This window comes from Antechinus flavipes, chromosome 3, assembly GCF_016432865.1.
Source record: "Antechinus flavipes isolate AdamAnt ecotype Samford, QLD, Australia chromosome 3, AdamAnt_v2, whole genome shotgun sequence".
In the NCBI taxonomy this organism is placed as follows: Eukaryota; Metazoa; Chordata; class Mammalia; order Dasyuromorphia; family Dasyuridae; genus Antechinus; species Antechinus flavipes.
This window is the reverse complement of record NC_067400.1, coordinates 18,396,306-18,414,866: the sequence shown is the minus strand read 5'-3', so window position 1 is coordinate 18,414,866 and position 18,561 is coordinate 18,396,306. Positions and strand designations below refer to the sequence as shown.

Below are 18,561 nucleotides of genomic sequence, written 5' to 3'. Positions count from 1 at the left end.
TATAAATATTTATTCATTGATTCATTGATTTGGGGGGTAAAAGTAGAGGTGAAACTTAAGTATTGCTGGAAGCATATTGCTAAAATCAGAAACCTTGAGCCAACAAAGCACCATTAATGCTCATGTGATTTTTAAAATCCTGCATTATTTTGCCCAACATAAACAATTATAGATAATCTAGACGTTTGCTGTTGAAAGCCGCTTTTAAGCTGCAAAGGTGTTTTCAGATGTTAATATTTGACTATGTAATACATTCACACGTGTAAAAATCTGTGTAGAGAGAGACTTTAATGCTTTACTGTATTTAGCACACTTCCAAAGTTTTTTCAAATGATGACAAATGCATAAACATGTAGGAGTTTCAAAGTAATCAGACCATTCTTTGCAAATACATTTGTGACATTTACAAATACTTCTAACAGGATTTTTAAATACAAAGAACAACATTTCTAGATATACATGTTAGACTTGATAATTACTCTTTCTTGGCATAGTGCTTTACCATTTCCCCTCCCCCCCAAAGCATTTGTCCATTCATGAGGCTCAGTATCATAATTTGAACATATAAGCATACATTATTCAAAGTGTATACTGTATATATAGATATGTATATGTACAGCATACACAGTGCATCCAGCCTATAATGGCTTTATATGACTACTTATTTGTAAGACATTCCACACAATGATGAAGTTGATGCTTATAAGATGGTTTATTTTGTTACTTACAAATGTTACACCACAAAGCAATTAGTGTGTGTGTGTTTTAAGAGATCCTGTGTCCCAGCAAGAAGTGTTACGATGGACTTTGTGGAATGTATTCCAAATGAGAAATGATAGGAGGATGCAGAACATAAATACAACTATTATCTTTATATGCTACCCTATGGGATGAGGGGTGCAATGGAGGCTTAGTGGAGACTAACAGTGGACTGACTACATAATATATACAGTTACTATAAAAGTTATATCTTATACCACAGTACTAAAAATAAAATATATTCCTCTCAAATAGTGAAAATAAAGTATTGTCCTCAACATTTGTGTCCCATACTTATCTCTTGTTCATATTTTTTTTGTCCTAAAGTGTTTTTTTTTTTTCTTTTCTTCCTAATGAACCAACACCCAATGTATTCCTGAAATAATCATGACAGCCTGGGAAAGCAAGTTCCTGGCAGTCAGTGTGGCTTGAGGGAGGAGATAAGCATTAGCTAGTCATTTAATATCAGAAATACCCTTCTCTTGCATTAAGTAAATTAGAAAAATATAAATTATAAAGGGCAAATGAAGGTAATTCACTTTTTTCAGGTATTGAAAAATTAAAAGGCCAACTGTGTCTTATTTTGAATACAATCTTGGAAATATACAGTAACTGGTCTTCCTCTGGATGGATGAAGAAACTTACAAAAAAATTATATAGACTTCAATGCATAAACAGCAACAATCTGCTGTATTTACTTAGTTAATGTTCCATGACACTCTTAGAGATAATTTTTGTGTTTCATTTATGGGAGATATTTTCTTATCCCAAACTTGGCATTTGTTCATTAGCAACCCCCTTTCTCCCCTCTCCTGCCTTCCCTTCTCTTTCTCTCTTCTGCTGCCCTTTTCTTTCTTTCCACTTTCTCTTCTTTCTTCTCTCCTCCCTTTTCTCTCCCACCCTCCCTCCTCTCTGTCTCTGTCTCTGTCTGTCTTTGTGTCTCTCTGTCTGTCTCTGTCTCTCTCTCTCTGTGTCTCTGTTTCCCTTCCTCCATCTCCTTCCCCCCCTCTTCCTTTACCTTTTTTTTTCTGTCACCAGACTTCCCCCCCCCCCCTTTCATTTCTCCCCTCCTTCCACCTCTCCCTCTCCTGGCTAGCAACATCAGCTAATTTGACATGATTTACTAAAGACACCATTTTTAGAAAAATTCTCGCATCCTGGCAGAGAAGGATTTACTCACTGAGGAGACCAGTCACTCATCACCCGCAGTCCTAAACCCAGATTTAAACCTTGGGGGTGGGGTGGGGTGGGGTGGGGAGAATATTCGACCATCCCTGTCTTCTTCGTCCCTGTGGGGAAGCTCCGCAAGGCTGAGGAGATGCAGGTCTTTTAAATTGACACTGTGATGCTCTAGTAACCAGGCACTTACGATAAATACAATTAATAGTAAAGGCTTAAAGGAAGTGGGTCATTCTGAGAGCTGCTCTCCGAGGTCCTGGGCCCCACCAAGAGCGTGGAAGAGCTAACCACCGGACCGAATGAAATCCGGGGGAGCTTCAGGTCCCCGGGAAGGGGAAGGGGTGCTCCCGCTTTGTCAGTCCTTCCACGTCACGCGTGGCTCTGTAAGGTGGAACAGGAAAACTAAGGTGGAAAGCTGGGGCTGGTAAAGAAAGCAGAGGCGGCGGGAATTTTTGATAGCCCCGCAGTCACATTGCTCCCGGGAGCAGCCGCGGCTGGGGCGGGGGCAATGTCCGGGTCTCCGGCCGCCCCGACGTCTTGCCATCCCCGCCCCTAGTGACAGTTACTGTGGTGGGCTACTGGGGAGCCCCTCGCCCCGGTAGCTTGCCCCCTTTCTAGGTCCGAGGTCAGGGTGGCCGCGGTGAAGCTCTCGGGTCTCCGGACGCCCCACGCCCCGGCGTCTTACTTTCCAGAGCACCGGCCGAGGGAGGGAGTCTCCGGCCTTGGCCGTACACGCATGGGGACGCGCCGGGCTCGGCTCGGGGGGCGGGAGGGACGCATCGAAGGGCCGGAGTCCGCGCGCTCATATGAGCGGGTGTCTCCCCGGGGCGCGGCTCGGGTCCCCGCCTCGGGGCTGGTCGAGCACGGCCACCGGCAGGACGAAGTCCTTGGGGCTGGGCGGCGGCTGCTCCTGCAGCAGAATGGACTCCTCGTACGTGGGCAGGTATTTGACCTCCTCGTAGCTGGGCAGCTGCAGGAAGAGGGGGGAGGACACGGCGTGCAGCTCGTGCTCGGACGAGGCGCCCCAGCGGCCGCTGCTGCTGCTGCTGTCCAGCAGCGAGTCCTGAGACGTGGCGGCCGTCTCGTGCAGCAGCGCCGGGGCGTCGTCCGACTGCGGCCGCCGGCCTCCGGGAGCGGCCGCCAGCGGCTGGGGGGGCTGCTGCTGCTGCTGCTGCTGTGGCTGGCCCGGCTGGCGCCGGTTGTACCTGCGGGGGCTCGGGCAGATGATCCTCTGCAGGAAGTAGCCGATGGCGAAGAGCACCAGCAGGATGAGGAGCCCCGAGAGCTTCCTCACGAACCAGCCCACGTTGTCCAGGAACGTGTGAAAGGGCAGCTTGCAGCACTTGACCTCCGTGTACGTGACATTGCCAAAGTCGCAGCAGCGCTCCTTGTCCCCGCAGGTCAGCCCCCCGCAACTCCAGCCCTGCGAGGGCGGCAGCAGCAGCGGCAGCAGCAGCGGCAGCAGCGAGGAGGCGCCGGGCCCCCCAAATCCCGCCGCCGCCCAGGGCGACCACATCGCCCGCCAGCCCCCCCGCTCCCGCCCCCTGCCCCACCCCACCCCTTCCGCCGCCTCCAGCCCCACCCGCCCCGGGGGAAATTGGCCGGCCGTCAGTCCTGCCCTCCTGCCGTCCGGCTGTCCGGCTGTCCGTGTGTCCTTTGTCTGGCCGATTCTGGCCGGCTCCGTCGGTCTGTCCGTCCCGCGTGCGCGCCCGGCGGTCGGTCTGTCCCCCGGTCCCCCACCCACACGCCCCGCCGGGAGGAGCCCGGCTCGGCTGGCTGGCTCCCCGGCGCTCGCTTCCAGCGTCTCCTTCCCTCTCCCCGCGTCTCCCTCTCTCGCCCGAGTCTCCCGTGTCTCCCTCACCCTCGCTCTCTCGCTGGTTCTCTCTGGGCAGCGCTACCTGCCAGAGCCCGGCTCACATCTCCTGGGGCTGGCTGGAAAAGGAGAAGGAGGAGGAGGAGAAGGAGGAGGAGGAGGAGGAGAAAGGAGAGGAGGAGGAGGAGGAGAAAGAGGAGGAGGAGAAAGAGGTGGCGGCGGCGGCCGCCGGGATGCGGGGCTCTGGCTCTCTCTCCTCCCCAAGCCCTGATCGCCGCGTAGAAAAATCGGGTGACCTTAACCCCGCGGTCCCGGCGGCGTCCGGTGCCGCCCGAGACAGCGGAGGCTGTCTGCGCTGCGCCGCCTGGGGAACGAGGAGCGTGGGGAAGCCGGGGGCATCGTGACCGGTGCCATTGTGCTCCTTCGCCCCCTCTCCTCTCTCTCCCGACCCCTCCCGGAGCGGGAAGGGTTAAGGTCTCCGCGCTCGGCCCGCGGCCCTTTAATCTTTATTAATATATCTGTCCCCCTCGCCTCTTGTCAAGCAGCCCCGGGGCTTGGGCTCGGGCAGGTTTCTGCGTTTAAGTGATTGGATTTCTCCGTGACCATTATTTAAATTTACTTGCTCCTGGGATTCGCTTACCCTACTTCTGGTTTTCTTTCTGATTAAAAATTGATGCTAACCATTTAGTGGATGTTAATGGGCTTAATGCAGCTCTTGGTCCGGCAGGGAGCTGGGAGGAAGGGACTTGTTGGGTGAGTAGGGTAGTCTCCTTTAAGGTCGGGCCTAGGGCGTCGGGGCGCTGGGGCGCTGGATCAGAGGTCTCTGTTAATTTGTGTAAAGAAGCGTCCAGCCCCTCTAGACGTGCACCAGTCACATTTGGCCCCAATCTTTCTCTGCAGGTGCACAAGGAGAAAGAGCTTTAAGGGAAAAAGAGATCTTGCTAAGGCAGACTGGCCAGAAAGTTGAAGAAGAATCCCAATCAGAGGATCAGAAAGGTAAATCTGGGAATCGTTTTTCAGTCTTCTTCCTCTTCCTCTTTCTCCTCCTCCTCCTCCTCCTTTTCCAGCCAGTCTGATTTTCAGACACTATTTGAGGGTCTCCAGGGCCATCTCTGAACTCAGGAAGATGAGTCTCCTCGACTCCAGAGCTTGCACTCTACTTACTTGGTCATCTAGTGACTGGAAGGTCTATAGACCCTTAAAAAAAATACAACCTCTAAAGGAGTGTCAGAGGGAGGAGCTATGGACAGCTGCTGGAGAGCCATGCAACTTGGGTATGAGACCAAGGGGTCCATTTCAAGGTTATTACTATTACTCCAAAGATTTTCCTTGAAAAGTCTTCTGTCCAATATGTTTAAAGTGATTGTTGTATACATACATACATACACACATAGATATGTATATGAGTGAGTACATATTTATGTACTCAAATTTTACAAAAATGAATATTGAAAACATCTACATGTAATTGGGAAAATAAAACACTAAGAGGAAAAAAAAAAGTCCTCTGTCCTTTCCATTTATGACATACAGCAGCCTACAGAGAATGTGATGGTAACTGATTAAGTTGCCAATAACCATAAGACCTTTCATAATTAATCAGATATGGCAACTTGACGATGGGATCCAATTTAAGCAAGCAGTTCAGGTGCCAGGCACTGTTAGGAGTTGGAAAATGAATGCAATCTTGCCCTCTGGAAGCTTACATCTCTCTCTCTTTTTTAAAAAATAACTTTTTATTGACAGAACCCATGCCAGGGTAATTTTTTACAGCATTAGCCCTTGCACTCACTTCTGTTCCGATTTTTCCCTTCCCTCCCTCCACCCCCTCCCCCAGATGGCAGAAGCTTACATCTCCTGGTGGAGTTAGAGATAAACATATATATATATATATATATATATATATATATATATACATATACATATACATATACATATACATATACATATATATACATATAGTCCCCAGGATCACCTGAAAAGGAAGTATTTGAGGCCAGATTTGAACTCATGAAGATGAGTCACCCCAGTTCCAAGCCTAGTGCTTTAACATGGTGTCACCCAGCTGACTTTGGATATGAGAAAAAAATCTTATGAAAAAAATTATAAGAAGTATTACGATCTTTCAAATTTCTAGTCCCTCAAAGTTGAGAACTGTAATGTTATAGTTAAACATATTCTATGAATAAATAAATTGTGGTGCAATGAATCCATCCATTTTTGTCATGGTTATTCAATCATATCCAACTCTTCCCAATCCCCTTTGGGGTTCTCTTGGCAAAGACACTGGGGTGGTTGGCCATTACCTTCTCCAGCTCATTTGATGAATAAATCGAGGCAAACAATGTAAAGTGACTTGTAGTCATACTAGTTACAGTCTGAAGCCAGTTTGAAGGAAGATGAGTCTTTTTGACTCTAGTGCCATGTCTGGCACTCTATCCACTCTGCCACCTCGCTGCTCTGCTTCTGAAGGGGTGGAAAAAAGGGATTAGCCAAAAATCTACTATGAGGTTGTTGTTGGTTGTCCTTCCTTCTTGAAGATTTCTGTGCCAGTAGGGAGATGGTGCCATGACATGCAAGTAAAATCGATTTAAGTGAGGGAGGGCCGTGCAAGGTCGCCAACCTCACTTTCTCCTCTGGAAACCATCTGGGTCCAGTGGCAAGACAGAGATCAGCATGATTGGAGATGACATTGGATTCAGTGTGAGACCCTGACCTTTTTAAATTAAGGGAAGATAGATGGCAAAGGGGATAGCGCACTGGTCCTGAAATCAGGAGAACCCAAGTTCAAATCCTATCTCAGACACTTGACGCTTACTAGTTATGAGATTTGGGGCAAGTCATTAACCCTACTGTGTATGACTTTGTGGAAAGAGGCCTGGGTCTAGATTGTGCTACTTTTCACTGATGTGAATGTGAGCAAGTCATCTTTGGAGGGTTCGGTTTCCTTATCTGTAAAATGAAGGGATTAGATAAAATAATCTCTCAAATCCCTTCCAATTCTAACATCCCAGAAGGTTAAGATTCTTATTAACACAAATTGAAATATAAAAATATTTTTTCAATTGAGAACTTTAAAATTCATGTATTTTGGATTTTGCTTATAAGATGCATTAATTAGAATTGGAAGAAGAAATTTCATAGTCATGGAGACAAGTAATAATCAATCAATCAACAAGTATTTATTAAGCATTTATTGCATGCCAAGTCCTGTACAAAGCCATGGAGATACAAAGAAAGGCAAAAACAGTCCCTCCTTCCTGGAGCTTATATTCTAAAGAGAGAAACAAGATGTAAATAAGTATGGCTATACTTACCCATATATTTCCTATATATAGATAGGAAGGATAAATTCAAAGGAGATAGAAGGTAATCTTGGAGGAAAAGCATTGGGAGTAAGGAGGGGAGAGGACTAGGGAAGGCCATCAACAAGAGCTGGAGTTTGAGCCGAGTCTTACAGAAAAAGAGGCAAGCTGGGAGACAGGGAGAGGAAAAGCATTCCAGAAATGGGGAACATGGTCATATTCTTTTTTTTTCTTTTTAGATTGATGAAAAATACTTAAAAGATTCAACTTTTAGTTGGGGTTGGGGAGCCAAGATTTCCTTTGGAATAAAATAAGAGAGGCATTGGGAAAGTATAGGATCTGGTCTTGGAATCAGGCTGAGTAGGATCTAGACTTGGCTCTGTCCCATTCTGGCTGTATGAAGTTGGGACTGGCAGCTCAATTCTTCAAGTCTCACTTTCTTTTTTCCAGTTCAACAAACACTGACCAAATGCCTACTATGTGTAAGGAACTATGCTGGAGGTGGTGGGATATACAGATGAAAAAATGATGCAATCATGCATGCCTACTATATGTAAGACACTATGCCGGAGCATGGGATATCAAGATGAAAAATGGTGTCCTTAAGGATCTTTTAGAATTGAGGGAGATGGGTACACAAATAAATACTGTACAGGTGAGGGCAAGAAAGCATGAGAATTCAAAGAAATGGGAGAAGGATGGGTGACACTCTAGCTAAAGGGAGCAGTGAGGGCTTAATGGAGCAGGGAGGGCATCTGAGCTCTGCATTCAAAGAAGAGAAGGACTTCAGGACATAGAGATAGGAAAGGTGATTATGCAAGGAATGGAGACTGTCCCAAAGAGATACAGTCAGAGCTGAAGAATGACTCCCAGTCCAGTCTGAATGAGGACACAAAGTTCATGAAGAGAAGTAACATAAAATGGTTGGAAATATAAATTGGTGGCCTAGAATGCCAGATTATGGAATTTGGGTTGCATCCTGGGTAATGAGGTGTCCTTGAAGATTGGGAGCAGGGAAATGATCTCACTGTGCATTAAAATAGGCTGAAGGAGGTGTGTGCCATGGGATTGTGGACTCCAGCCCATTCATTTTATAAATGATGCTATTGAGTCAAAAAGAATATTTTGTCTACATTTATAGAAGTAGTTAGTGCTAGAACTGGGATTTGAATCCTTTCTTCCCGATTCCAAGACCATCCATGTCATGCACCATACCATGCTGTCATATTATAATAACATCATTTATGATAAAGATCTTCTATTTGAAATTCTAGGCTGTTGCTCTGAATATAAAGATCTGGATTTGGGGAGATCAGATTTCCAAGGCTCTGTGATAGACTCAGTCAATGGTTTATTTGTTATGATATAGGTTATCATTTTCATTATTTCTTTTGCTATATAGCTTGCTTATCTATATATGGCATTATTGGTCTTTTTCGTAAACCCTGACTAACTAAAGACTTCTAAGTATATCAAGATGCTTAGATGAAGTCATCTTTTGATTGCAAGATTAATCTTGCCAGATTCACCTATTCAACTAATTTTATATTGAAAAATTACTATTTGTGCTACTATTGGCTAGGCACTTATACAACAATAAGTCCCATGAAGGCAGGAACTGTAGCTTATCTCAGTTTTGTACCTCTCCCAATTCTCAGCATTATGTTTTGTACACAGGAGGTATGAAAATAAAATAAATGTTTGTTGAAAGAAGGAGGGAAAAAAGGAAAGAAGGAAAGAGTATAGGAAAAAAGTAAGGAAAGAAAGAAGGAATGATAAAGGAAACTATGAATACCATAACAATGTATCCTTTATTGTTTGAAATAAATCTCTCATAGAGTCCTTTCTGAGGAAGTTAGTTTTTTCATGTTCTACTGCTATTCCATTCATTGGGATGTGGAGAAATTTGACCAGGAGAGGTTAAGACCCTTACTTGTGAACTAACTTTGTTTTTATCATCCCAAGGGGAAAAAAATCAATTGGTGAAGACAAATGATCAGTTTATTATAGAACAGTCTATATAACTGATTGTGGCTTCTGTGTGTACCATTACAGAGAAAAATTACTTATTAAAAGTTCTCATATGTTATCTGCTTTTCCAGGGCAAGTACAACTGGGCATTTATGGGAGATCATGAAGATTAGGGAAGAGTGATCTACTCACCATGTTTCTAGTAACCATGAAACTTAAGGAAATGAAGTAAAATACCATGTAAGAGGCATGTCTTAAGCACATACTTCATGTAAGACACAGGAGATAAAAAGATAAATTAAGAAGCAAGCCTTCTGCTAGGGAAATGCAACATCTAAACACATAAGAATACATGTGATATTGGAGAAAAAAAGGACTAACATCTCAGTTTTCAATAAAAACTTCCCATAATGCATAGCCTGAGTCTTGAAGGAAGAGGAGGCAAAAATGGGGAGGGAGTAAATTTCATGCCTTTGGGACAGCCAGTACAAAATCACAAAAGTGGCGAGTGAAAATCAAAGCAGCCAATGGAAGACTCAGAAGTCAGTTGACAAACATTCATTTTATTTTTTCATATTTCTACATTCATCATGTTGAGAAAGAACAGAACAAAAGGAAAAAAAAAACAAAGAAAGTGAAAGCAATGTGTTTAATTTCCATCCAGACTTCATAAATTCTTTCCTTGGATGTGGATGACATTTACTATCACAAGTCTTTTGAAATTTTCTAGGATCACCATGTTGCTGAAAAAAGCTAAAGTCTATCATAGTTGATCATTACACAATATGGCTGTTACTGTGTACAATATCCTCCTGGTTCTGCTTATTTCACTCAGCATCAGTTCATGTTAAGTCTTTCCAGGTTTTTCTGAAACCCCCCTGCTCATTATTTATTTCACTATATTATTCCATTATATGCCATAGTGACTTCAGCTTTTCCAACTGATGCACATCCCTTGAATTTCTGATTCTTTGTCATCATAAAAAGAGCTACTATAAATATTTTTGTACATGAGTCCTTTTCCCTTTTTAATGATCTCTTTGAGATATAGGCTTAGTAGAGGTATTGTTGGATCAAAGGGTATGCAAAGTTTTATGATCTTTTGAACAAAGTTAACAACACATTTATTAAGGAGCTATTTTATATTAGACACTTTGATAAGTTCTAGACATAAGAAAAGAAGGAAGGAAGGAAGAAAAGAAAAGAAAAGAAAGAGAGAAAGAAAGAAAAGAAAGGAAGAAAAGGGAATAAAGAAAAGAAGAAAGAAAGAAAAAAGAAAAGGGATGGAATAAGGGATGGAGTAAGGGGGGAGGAAGGGAAGAAGGAAGGAAGGAAAGAAAAAAGGAAAGAAAGAAGGAAAAGAAAAAGAAAGAAAGGAAGGAGGAAAGTAAAGAAAGGAAGGAAGGAAAGAAAAAGAAAGAAACTGAAGGAAGAAAGGAAGGAAGGAAGAAAGAAGGGAAGTAAAGAAAAGAAAGAAAGAAGGAAGGAAGAAAGAAAAGAAAGAGGAAAGAGGAGGGAAGAAGAGAGGAAGGAGGAAGGAAGAAAGAAAGGAAGTAAAGAAAAGAAAAGAAAGAAGGAGGAGGAGGAAAGAGGAAGGAGGAAGGGAGGGAAGTAAAGGAAGAAAGGAAGGAAGGAAGAAAGAAAATAAAGGAAAAAAGAAAGGAGAAGAAAAGGAGAGAGGGAGGGAAAGAAGGAGGAAGAAAAGCAGAAATGCAATTCTTGCCTTCAAGGAGCTCATGTTCTAATAAAAGTTACATGAAAGAAAACCATAAACAGAAAGTAGGACCAGATTGAAAAGGCTTTACATGTTGTACTAAATTTTAATGCATTTAAAATATTCTGTTTTTTCCTTTTTTAAAAAAAAATAATTATAAGAATTCCAGCAGGTTATCTTGTCACCTGAGAAGTAGAAACCCAGGCCAAATGAGAACTAATTGTAAACTACTAACGAAAAGGGTGAGAGCTGGAACCCAGGGAAGACTGGGTTTTCACTAGATGTCTTTTCTTTCCTACTTAACAGTCCCTAAGCATATTCTTTGAAATATCCCTGCCAGAGCTGCTGGCCCATCATTTCACCTTTTGATCTCAGTTTCCCTTCATTCATTTTTATTTTCAGTGCAATTTATCGTGAGCAACATTTTGAAGCAAGAAAGAGAAAATCGTTGGCTTGAAATACTCTAGGGAATGAATGCACGCTCTCCTTTCCTCTGAGTTTCTCGCTGCCCGCCCTCATGTTTGCTTAAAGCACATATGAATGAGGTGGCTTTATCTCTGAGAAAACCATAAATCCGAGTGACTCAGGGAGAGAGGCTGGCACTCGCGCCACATTCCCTAATCAGTTTGAAAGGGAAGGGAAGAATGCTGGTTAAGTACAAAAATGAACCGAGACTAAAATTGGACACCCTGTGAGAGGAATACAGAGATCCTGAGACAAATAATCGAGTGGAATCAGGCAGGAAATGGATGTTTGTCTATCATTGTCAATTACAGCAAAGCTTTCTAAAGATGCTAGATCTGGACTGATTTGGTTTGTTCCTGAAATCCCTTCAGTGTCTCCTGTGTAATTCTTTCTCCTTGTGTATTTATTCCTTCCTCTCTGTCTCTCTCTCTGTCTCTGTCTCTGTCTCTGTCTCTTTCTCTCTCTCTCTTTCTCTCTCTCTCTGTCTCTTTCTCTCTCTCTGTCTCTGTCTCTGTCTCCATCTCTCTCTTTCTCTGTCTGTCTGTCTGTCTGTCTCACACACACCTTTAAAACTCACAAAAATAATTAGCACACACCCAGATGACTGCTCTGCTATGTGCAGCATAGTCCCTGAGAGAGGGAGGAAGGCAGTTAAACTCATGATGTGGCCTGTTCTTCTGTAATGTGATACTGAGTCCCCAGGAGGATATGTCCTCCTAATATCAGTGAGCACTCCGCCTGTGTTCTCCAGCATGAGGAATTATCTCCCTGTCTTTTTCTTCTCGTCTCCCTCTGCTATTGGTCTTGCTGGTGATTTTTTTTTTGTCTTACTACAAATAATTTTGTACTTTTAGCACTAGAAGGCTAAACAATGAATCAAGCTATAAATATTCTAGAGAAATCAAATACTGCATTGAGGATGAAAAAGCTCCTCCAAGGAAATCAAGGTAGCTCTGGAGAGCTCTGGGGAAAGTTTAACATTCTCCAAAAGCATAGAAAGAAGCAACCTGTGTGGATTCCCCAGGGAATCTCTCCCTAAGAAATTCTTTTCTGGTAAAAATAGGCTTGAGAGGCAGTGTTGACTAATGGATAAAAACCTAGCTTTGGTATTGGGAAGACTCAATTTCGAGGTATCCCTTTTGCTTAATACCAGCTAAAAAAATCACTCAATTTCTCAATGCCCCAGTGAATCTTCTAAGACTATGACTTGGATATGAAAGGAATTTCCATACCAGGAATCCCCATGTTGATGAATTTTCAGATCTGGAGCAGTCTGTCAGATTTTACATTTTCACAAATTGGGGACCTTGTAAATCATATTCTCCCTATTGTATAATGACGTGATTCTAGATAATAATAGGTCACATTTACATAACATCTAAAGATTTATAAGTAACTTTCCTGAGAGTAATCCTATGAGGAGGATTATTATCCTTCAGAAGAGAAAAGTCATCACACAGCTAATAAAAGGCAGAGCTAAGATTTCAACTTGCATCTTCTAAGTAAGTCAAAGTCCAATTTCTACCATCCTACTTCCCAGGGCTTGGAACGGAATAGAATTTAGAACTTTCCTTTCCTTGCTGGGGGAGTTTTTATCCTCAATGCAGTATCTGCATTTGCTTTCTTTAGAATATTTTAAAATTTATTCATTGTTTAGCTATCTAGTACTAAAAGAACAAAATGATTTGGAACAACACAAGAAAAATCACCAGCAAATCCAATAGCAGGGGGAGATGAGAGGAAAAAGACAGGGGGATAATTTATCATGCTGGAAGACACAGGATTTAGAGATAGAATTTATAATATTTTCCTTTGGTCCCTAGAAAAATGTAATAGAGAATTTTCTTGTCTCTGTGTGTGTGTGTGTGTGTGTGTGTGTGTGTGTGAGAGAGAGAGAGAGAGAGAGAGAGAGAGAGAGAGAGAGAGAGAGAGAGAGAGACAGAGACAGAGAGACAGAGAGAGAGCCTGGAGGGAGGGAGGAAGGGAAGGAGGGAAAGACAGAAAGAGAAGTGATGATGATGATTAGGGAACCCCTGATTTGCTGAACCAAAGAACCAGAGCCCATGTGTACTTCCATGGAAGGTGCCTTATTGCAGGAAATCAGAGATTCCCCTAATCACCCCCATTCTAAGTATATAAAGTATCTTCACACAGCAAAGAGTTAAGGTATCTCCCTCCCAAAGTGCTGATGATCTTAATGATTTATGGTCTGGGATAATCTGCATGATGAAAAATAATTGGCTCCAATCTGTGGTTGCCCACTATATAATCATAACCAAGGGAGCTATTCAGAGGCTGTTAAACAGTCACAGGTTAGTTATACTTGGAATAGGGACCCAGGATAGAGTCCATTAACACTAACAACATGGATGTACTTAGCACCTTTCTCTGAAAGCCTCAGAGCTCTTTCCAGACATTACTTAATCGATTCACAAATCATCCTTGAGCAGTTAAGGTACAAATATTGTACACTTTCAATATCCCCAAATAGCAAAGAATGCTTCCCTCTAGGGTAGCTTTTAATGCTATTCCAGCAATATCATATTATTTCTTTGTTTTGATAGTTTTAAAAATTCACATTATTTATTTGTTTTAGTTGTTTTATTTTTTTTAAATTCATATCTGTGATTTCATAGGAGAAATCCTGGTGTGGAAAGTTCTTCCCTTGGTGCAGATGGGTACATCCTGAAGATAGGCAACCCAGAGTCTGGGAGAATTGTCTGCGCCACTGGTTTCAAATAAAACCTTTTTTTTTTTTTTCCCTGACTCAGGCTGATTTTTTATTTTATTTTATGCCCATGCCTTCTCTCCCCAAGTCCTATAGCTGGGAGATGTTTAGGATTTCAGCTGCAGTCCCTGTTCCCTTTTCTTTGGCTCATTTTTCCCCCTTCATATTTGGTGCCATTCCAAGAGCCCGCCCTCCTGGGTCCTGAGGGGAGATTGCATTCACCCTCCAGGCTTGATGATGACCCAGGGGAAGATCAGTTTCTCCTCTGCTATAGCTGAGGTAGCTGCCAGCTAGGGCTTTCAGGAGGATCTGTGCTTGGAGGGATGGTGGAGGGATGGTCCCCCCTCCCGTTCTGGGTGGAGGGATGGTCCCCGCTCCCGTTCTGGGAGCCTTTGAGGCTTTCAAATCACTTTGCTCCCACTGAGCCAGCGAGGCAGGAACCACACATGTGGTCTCCCTCTGTTCTCACTTAGTGTGCACTAAGTGCCAATTGAATGATCCGTCACAATTCCTGAATTTTACAGATAAGGAAACTGAGGCCTGAGAAATGAATTATTTTGTCTAAAGTCACATAAGTGGAGAGCATCAGAGGGGGAATTTCAATCATATTGTCTGACCCCAGAGCAGTTTTTTCTACTGAGCGGAAATGGGATTTGAACTCAGGTAAGTGGTGCAGATAGGACATTGGGGCTGGAGTCAGGAAAGCATGACTTTGGGTTCAGCCTCAGACACTTACTAGTTGTGTGATTCTGGGCAAGTCACTTCACACTGCTTTAGTTTCTTCATCTGTAAAATGGGCTGAAGAGGGAAATGACTATCCACTTATATATTTGCCAAGAAAACTCCAAAAAGGACACTTCCCCTTCTCCACCTCTCAATTTCTTAGTATGGCTGGGGCTGTTTCAGAAGTAGCCGAGGAAGCCCAATTGAGGGTCCAGATTGACTGGATCTCTTTTTGAACCCACCATCAAATTTCTAAGGCCATTCTAATGAAGGAGTTTGGAGGTTAAATCCTGGCTCTGGCACTTGGTAGTGAGACTTTGGACTATTTGTAAAATGGGAATCAATATATGTGCTATTTACCTCCTGAGGTAGTTGTGAAGAATACATTTCTTAGGGCAGCTAGATGTCAAAGTGATAGAGGACCAGCTCCGAAGTCAGGAGGACCTGAGTTCAAATACAGCCTCAAACATTTAACTAGTTAAGTGACCTTGGGCAAGTACTTAATTGTCCCATCAAAAAAAGGAAAAAAAAAAAGAATATACTTCTGAAAACCTGAAAAAATGCCATATGAAGATGAGCCTTTATTTTATGAATAGTCACAAATAAACCTTATGTTGTAGTAAATTGTATAAATACTTTTTTAGTGTCATTAGAGACAACAAGCTAAGATCACAGTGTGACTGGGAATAGTTTTGTGTGCTTTGGGATCCCATGACCAAAATTCTCTAGAAGGTCAGTTCAGAAAGAATAATTAGTTCTCAAGGATCAAACTGTGAAGATATCAAAAGAACCAATTCCAGTGAGGAGGAAAAGACTCTGCCTGCAATGATCCTCCTCCTCTTCCTCACCTCTGTCTCCTGGAATGCCCATTTTCCTTCGATCTTCTTCTTTTCAAGCAGCACATCATTTTAGTGCTTCAAGACTCTCCACTCTGGTCTGAAAAAAGATTATTTTGTGACACTGACTTCCCCAGGTGCATGGTATTTCTCTCTCTTCCCTTCCTTATCACTTCCTGGAATGTAAGCTCTCAGAAGGCAGACTAATATTGGTTTAGTCTTCTGTTTTCATATTCCATATTTCATATTCCAGGCACATATCTAAGTGCCTGATGCTGGAGGTATTTAATAAAACTTGCTAAATAAATATACTGAAAGACTGTTTTATGACAGAGTAATCCATGGGAGTTACAAGAAGGGAAAACAGGCTTGATGGAAAGAAAACCTTCCAATGGTTATAATTAGCCCAAATTGGAATGGGTGGAGGGAGAGGGCCAGGGACCTTCTCTCACTGAAAGGCCTCGGTTCAGCTCTTGATGACCACGTACCAGGGACACTAGATCCGGTATTCCTGTTCGGTCCAGATTGGCCTGGAAGGCCCTGGAAATACCGTCCAACTTAAGAGTTTTGGTGAAATTTCTGTAAATCAAGAAATATTTTCCTCCTTCATCTAGATCTCATTTTCACACTTGAGGTAAATCATCTCAAAGCCATCAATATGTGAACATGTCTATCTTAGGGAAATGATTTATTTAGCGAGAAATCATAAAACCAAACTGGCAGCATTTTTTGTCACTTACATAATGTCTTCTCGTTGGAATGGCTTTGCCACTATTTGTCAGCTTTTTATCATCACCTTATGGGCTGGGATGGTGATTCCCACTTTACAGCTGTCTGGGCTATGAGCTCCTTCAGGAGAAAGACTTTCTCCTCCTTATTGATATCCCTAGTCCTTAGCACAGTGCTTGGTATGCAGTAGGCACTTGATAAATGCTTATTGACTAACTGGCTGGCTAGCGAATCCAGAATCCCATGAAACCTAGAGTACGAAACTAATTCTGTCTTTCCAAATTGGTCACATTCTGCCCTCACTGTTTGACCTTTTCAAAACCATCAAATCTGGAAAGGTAAGTTATGGGGTCTTCAGCATTTGACTTACTGGCCAAAGCTCGACAATGGCAGAGAATTGGATTCTGTGGAGAAAGTCTAGGATGAGAAACAGAACCCTCTTTGAGGATCAGGAGGAAGGGAAGGCTGTCTGAGGTCCTTTTAGTGTTACCTGTGTAATCTGAGGCCCAGAATCCCAGTTTTGAGTTTACATGGATTAAGTACAATCCCGATGGGGTGGGGTAGGAAGGAGGGGAAGGGAAAATCTCACAAATCATTTTGTTTTGGCTCATGTTCTCGCTCAATATTTCCTTTAGGAATGACAATGTTTGGCTCATTTACCCTCATCCAGAGTCTCTCTTAGGAGACATGAGAACATAGTCATATTTAAGTTTCTACAGAGAGAGATAAAAGAAGGCTTTAACTCCTATATACTCAAACTAAATATGTATTACATATATGTATACATATACACTTATACTAGATCTATATCTATGCATATAATACACAATACTACATAATCTATAATGCTGGGCAGCCTTTATTCTTTCCTAGAGAAAAATACAAAAAACAAAACAAAATAAAAATCCCAACAAGCCCCACCTCCCATTACAAAGACCTCAAAGGAAGCTGCAAGTAAAGATCATTTCTCCCTCTCAAATGAGTCTCACTTTCCTCCTCAGAGACCCACATAGATTAAACACACTGTCTGTAGCTGAGACTCTTTTGGGAAGGGAACCGGGCTGATAGAAAGGCTATTAGAGAGATGAGGCTTTGAACCTAAGAGAGATATCACCCCAAGGCTTCACTGAGCTCCAGTCTCCTCCTGGATCTCTTTGGTTCTTCATACTTATGGGATACTTTAAAGTTGGGGTTCCCCCCTCAAAATTTTTTGCTCTCGGAGTTGCTAGATAATTAATCTTCACATTCTCAATAATTCCCAGTAGTAGAGAGTGAGCAGTTCAAGCTGTGCTCTGGCATCGCTGATCCTGGTGGGGCCACCTGGTAACTGGTAATTTCTCTATGGTTCAGGAGCTGGAGTGGAACCTTCTCTTTTCTCCACTTGCGGTGGTTCTACCATTGCCTTTGGCTACTGAGAACTCTGGGACCATTTGTATCCCTTCTCTTCTGGATTCTCATGGTGTCTCCCCTTTATGGGAACTCCTTGACCACTTTCCCATTGTCCCTCCCTTCTCTGGTGCTACATGATGCTTCCCCTTCCCCCTTTTGGAACTTTCTTGTCTGCTCTCCCATTGGCTCTCCAAACCTGCCATCTCTGGAATCACATGATCTCTCCTCATTATGCGAATCCCTTGGTCACTCCCCAATTGGCTGCCATCTCTGGGGCCATATGGTATCTTTTCCATTATGGAAAATCCTTAGCCACCCTCCCATTGATTCTTCTTGGCTGCCATCACCAGCGTTGTGGAGATGAATAAAATCCACCTCCCAGAGATCCAAATCCACTCTGTGTATAGTCCCTTTTTCAGTTCCAGTCTTGGACTTAGTCTCGGTTCCCTAATCTCATTCAGATCTGTTTGTTCCATTTTATAATCTTGAGCCCAAGGATGCTCAGATTCACTGCAGCTGGTATCCAAGGGTTGTTTCTATAATGAGCTGTCATCAAAGACGGGGCAGAAGTCTTATCCTTTAACCTTCAATTAGAGGCTGGATGATCACTTGTCAAGGGTGTTGTAATGGGAATTCCCTTCATGTATAATTTGGACTAGAGGCCAGTAAGATTCCTTTCAACTCCCAGCTTCTGTGATTTTCAGGGGCATCGAAAAATCTTCAAAGACATAGGGAAAATTCTCTTCTTTTAATGACCATAAGTATAGAATCTACATCTCTGAAGGACAAACTCTTATAACCTCTTGAGCAAAAGAAAACTTTTAGCAGATTTTATTACTGTGTTTTTATATAAATATTGTCCCTTGATTTTTTTTTTCATTTTGTTTATTGAAAAACAACAATAAATAGTGGGCCACTGTATCAACATCTTTCTGAATTGCCTTCATTAT

General features: G+C 42.8%; 1 protein-coding gene across 1 annotated transcript; it reads right to left on the bottom strand.

Moving 5' to 3' along the window:
* Positions 1–269: 269 nt before the first annotated feature.
* C3H3orf80 (chromosome 3 C3orf80 homolog) lies at positions 270–3,875 on the bottom strand. Its single transcript, XM_051983095.1, has one exon. It carries the CDS (start codon positions 3,452–3,454, stop codon positions 2,741–2,743), a length of 714 nt encoding a protein of 237 aa, XP_051839055.1. The 5' UTR covers positions 3,455–3,875; the 3' UTR covers positions 270–2,740.
* Between the last annotated feature and the right edge of the window lie 14,686 nt (positions 3,876–18,561).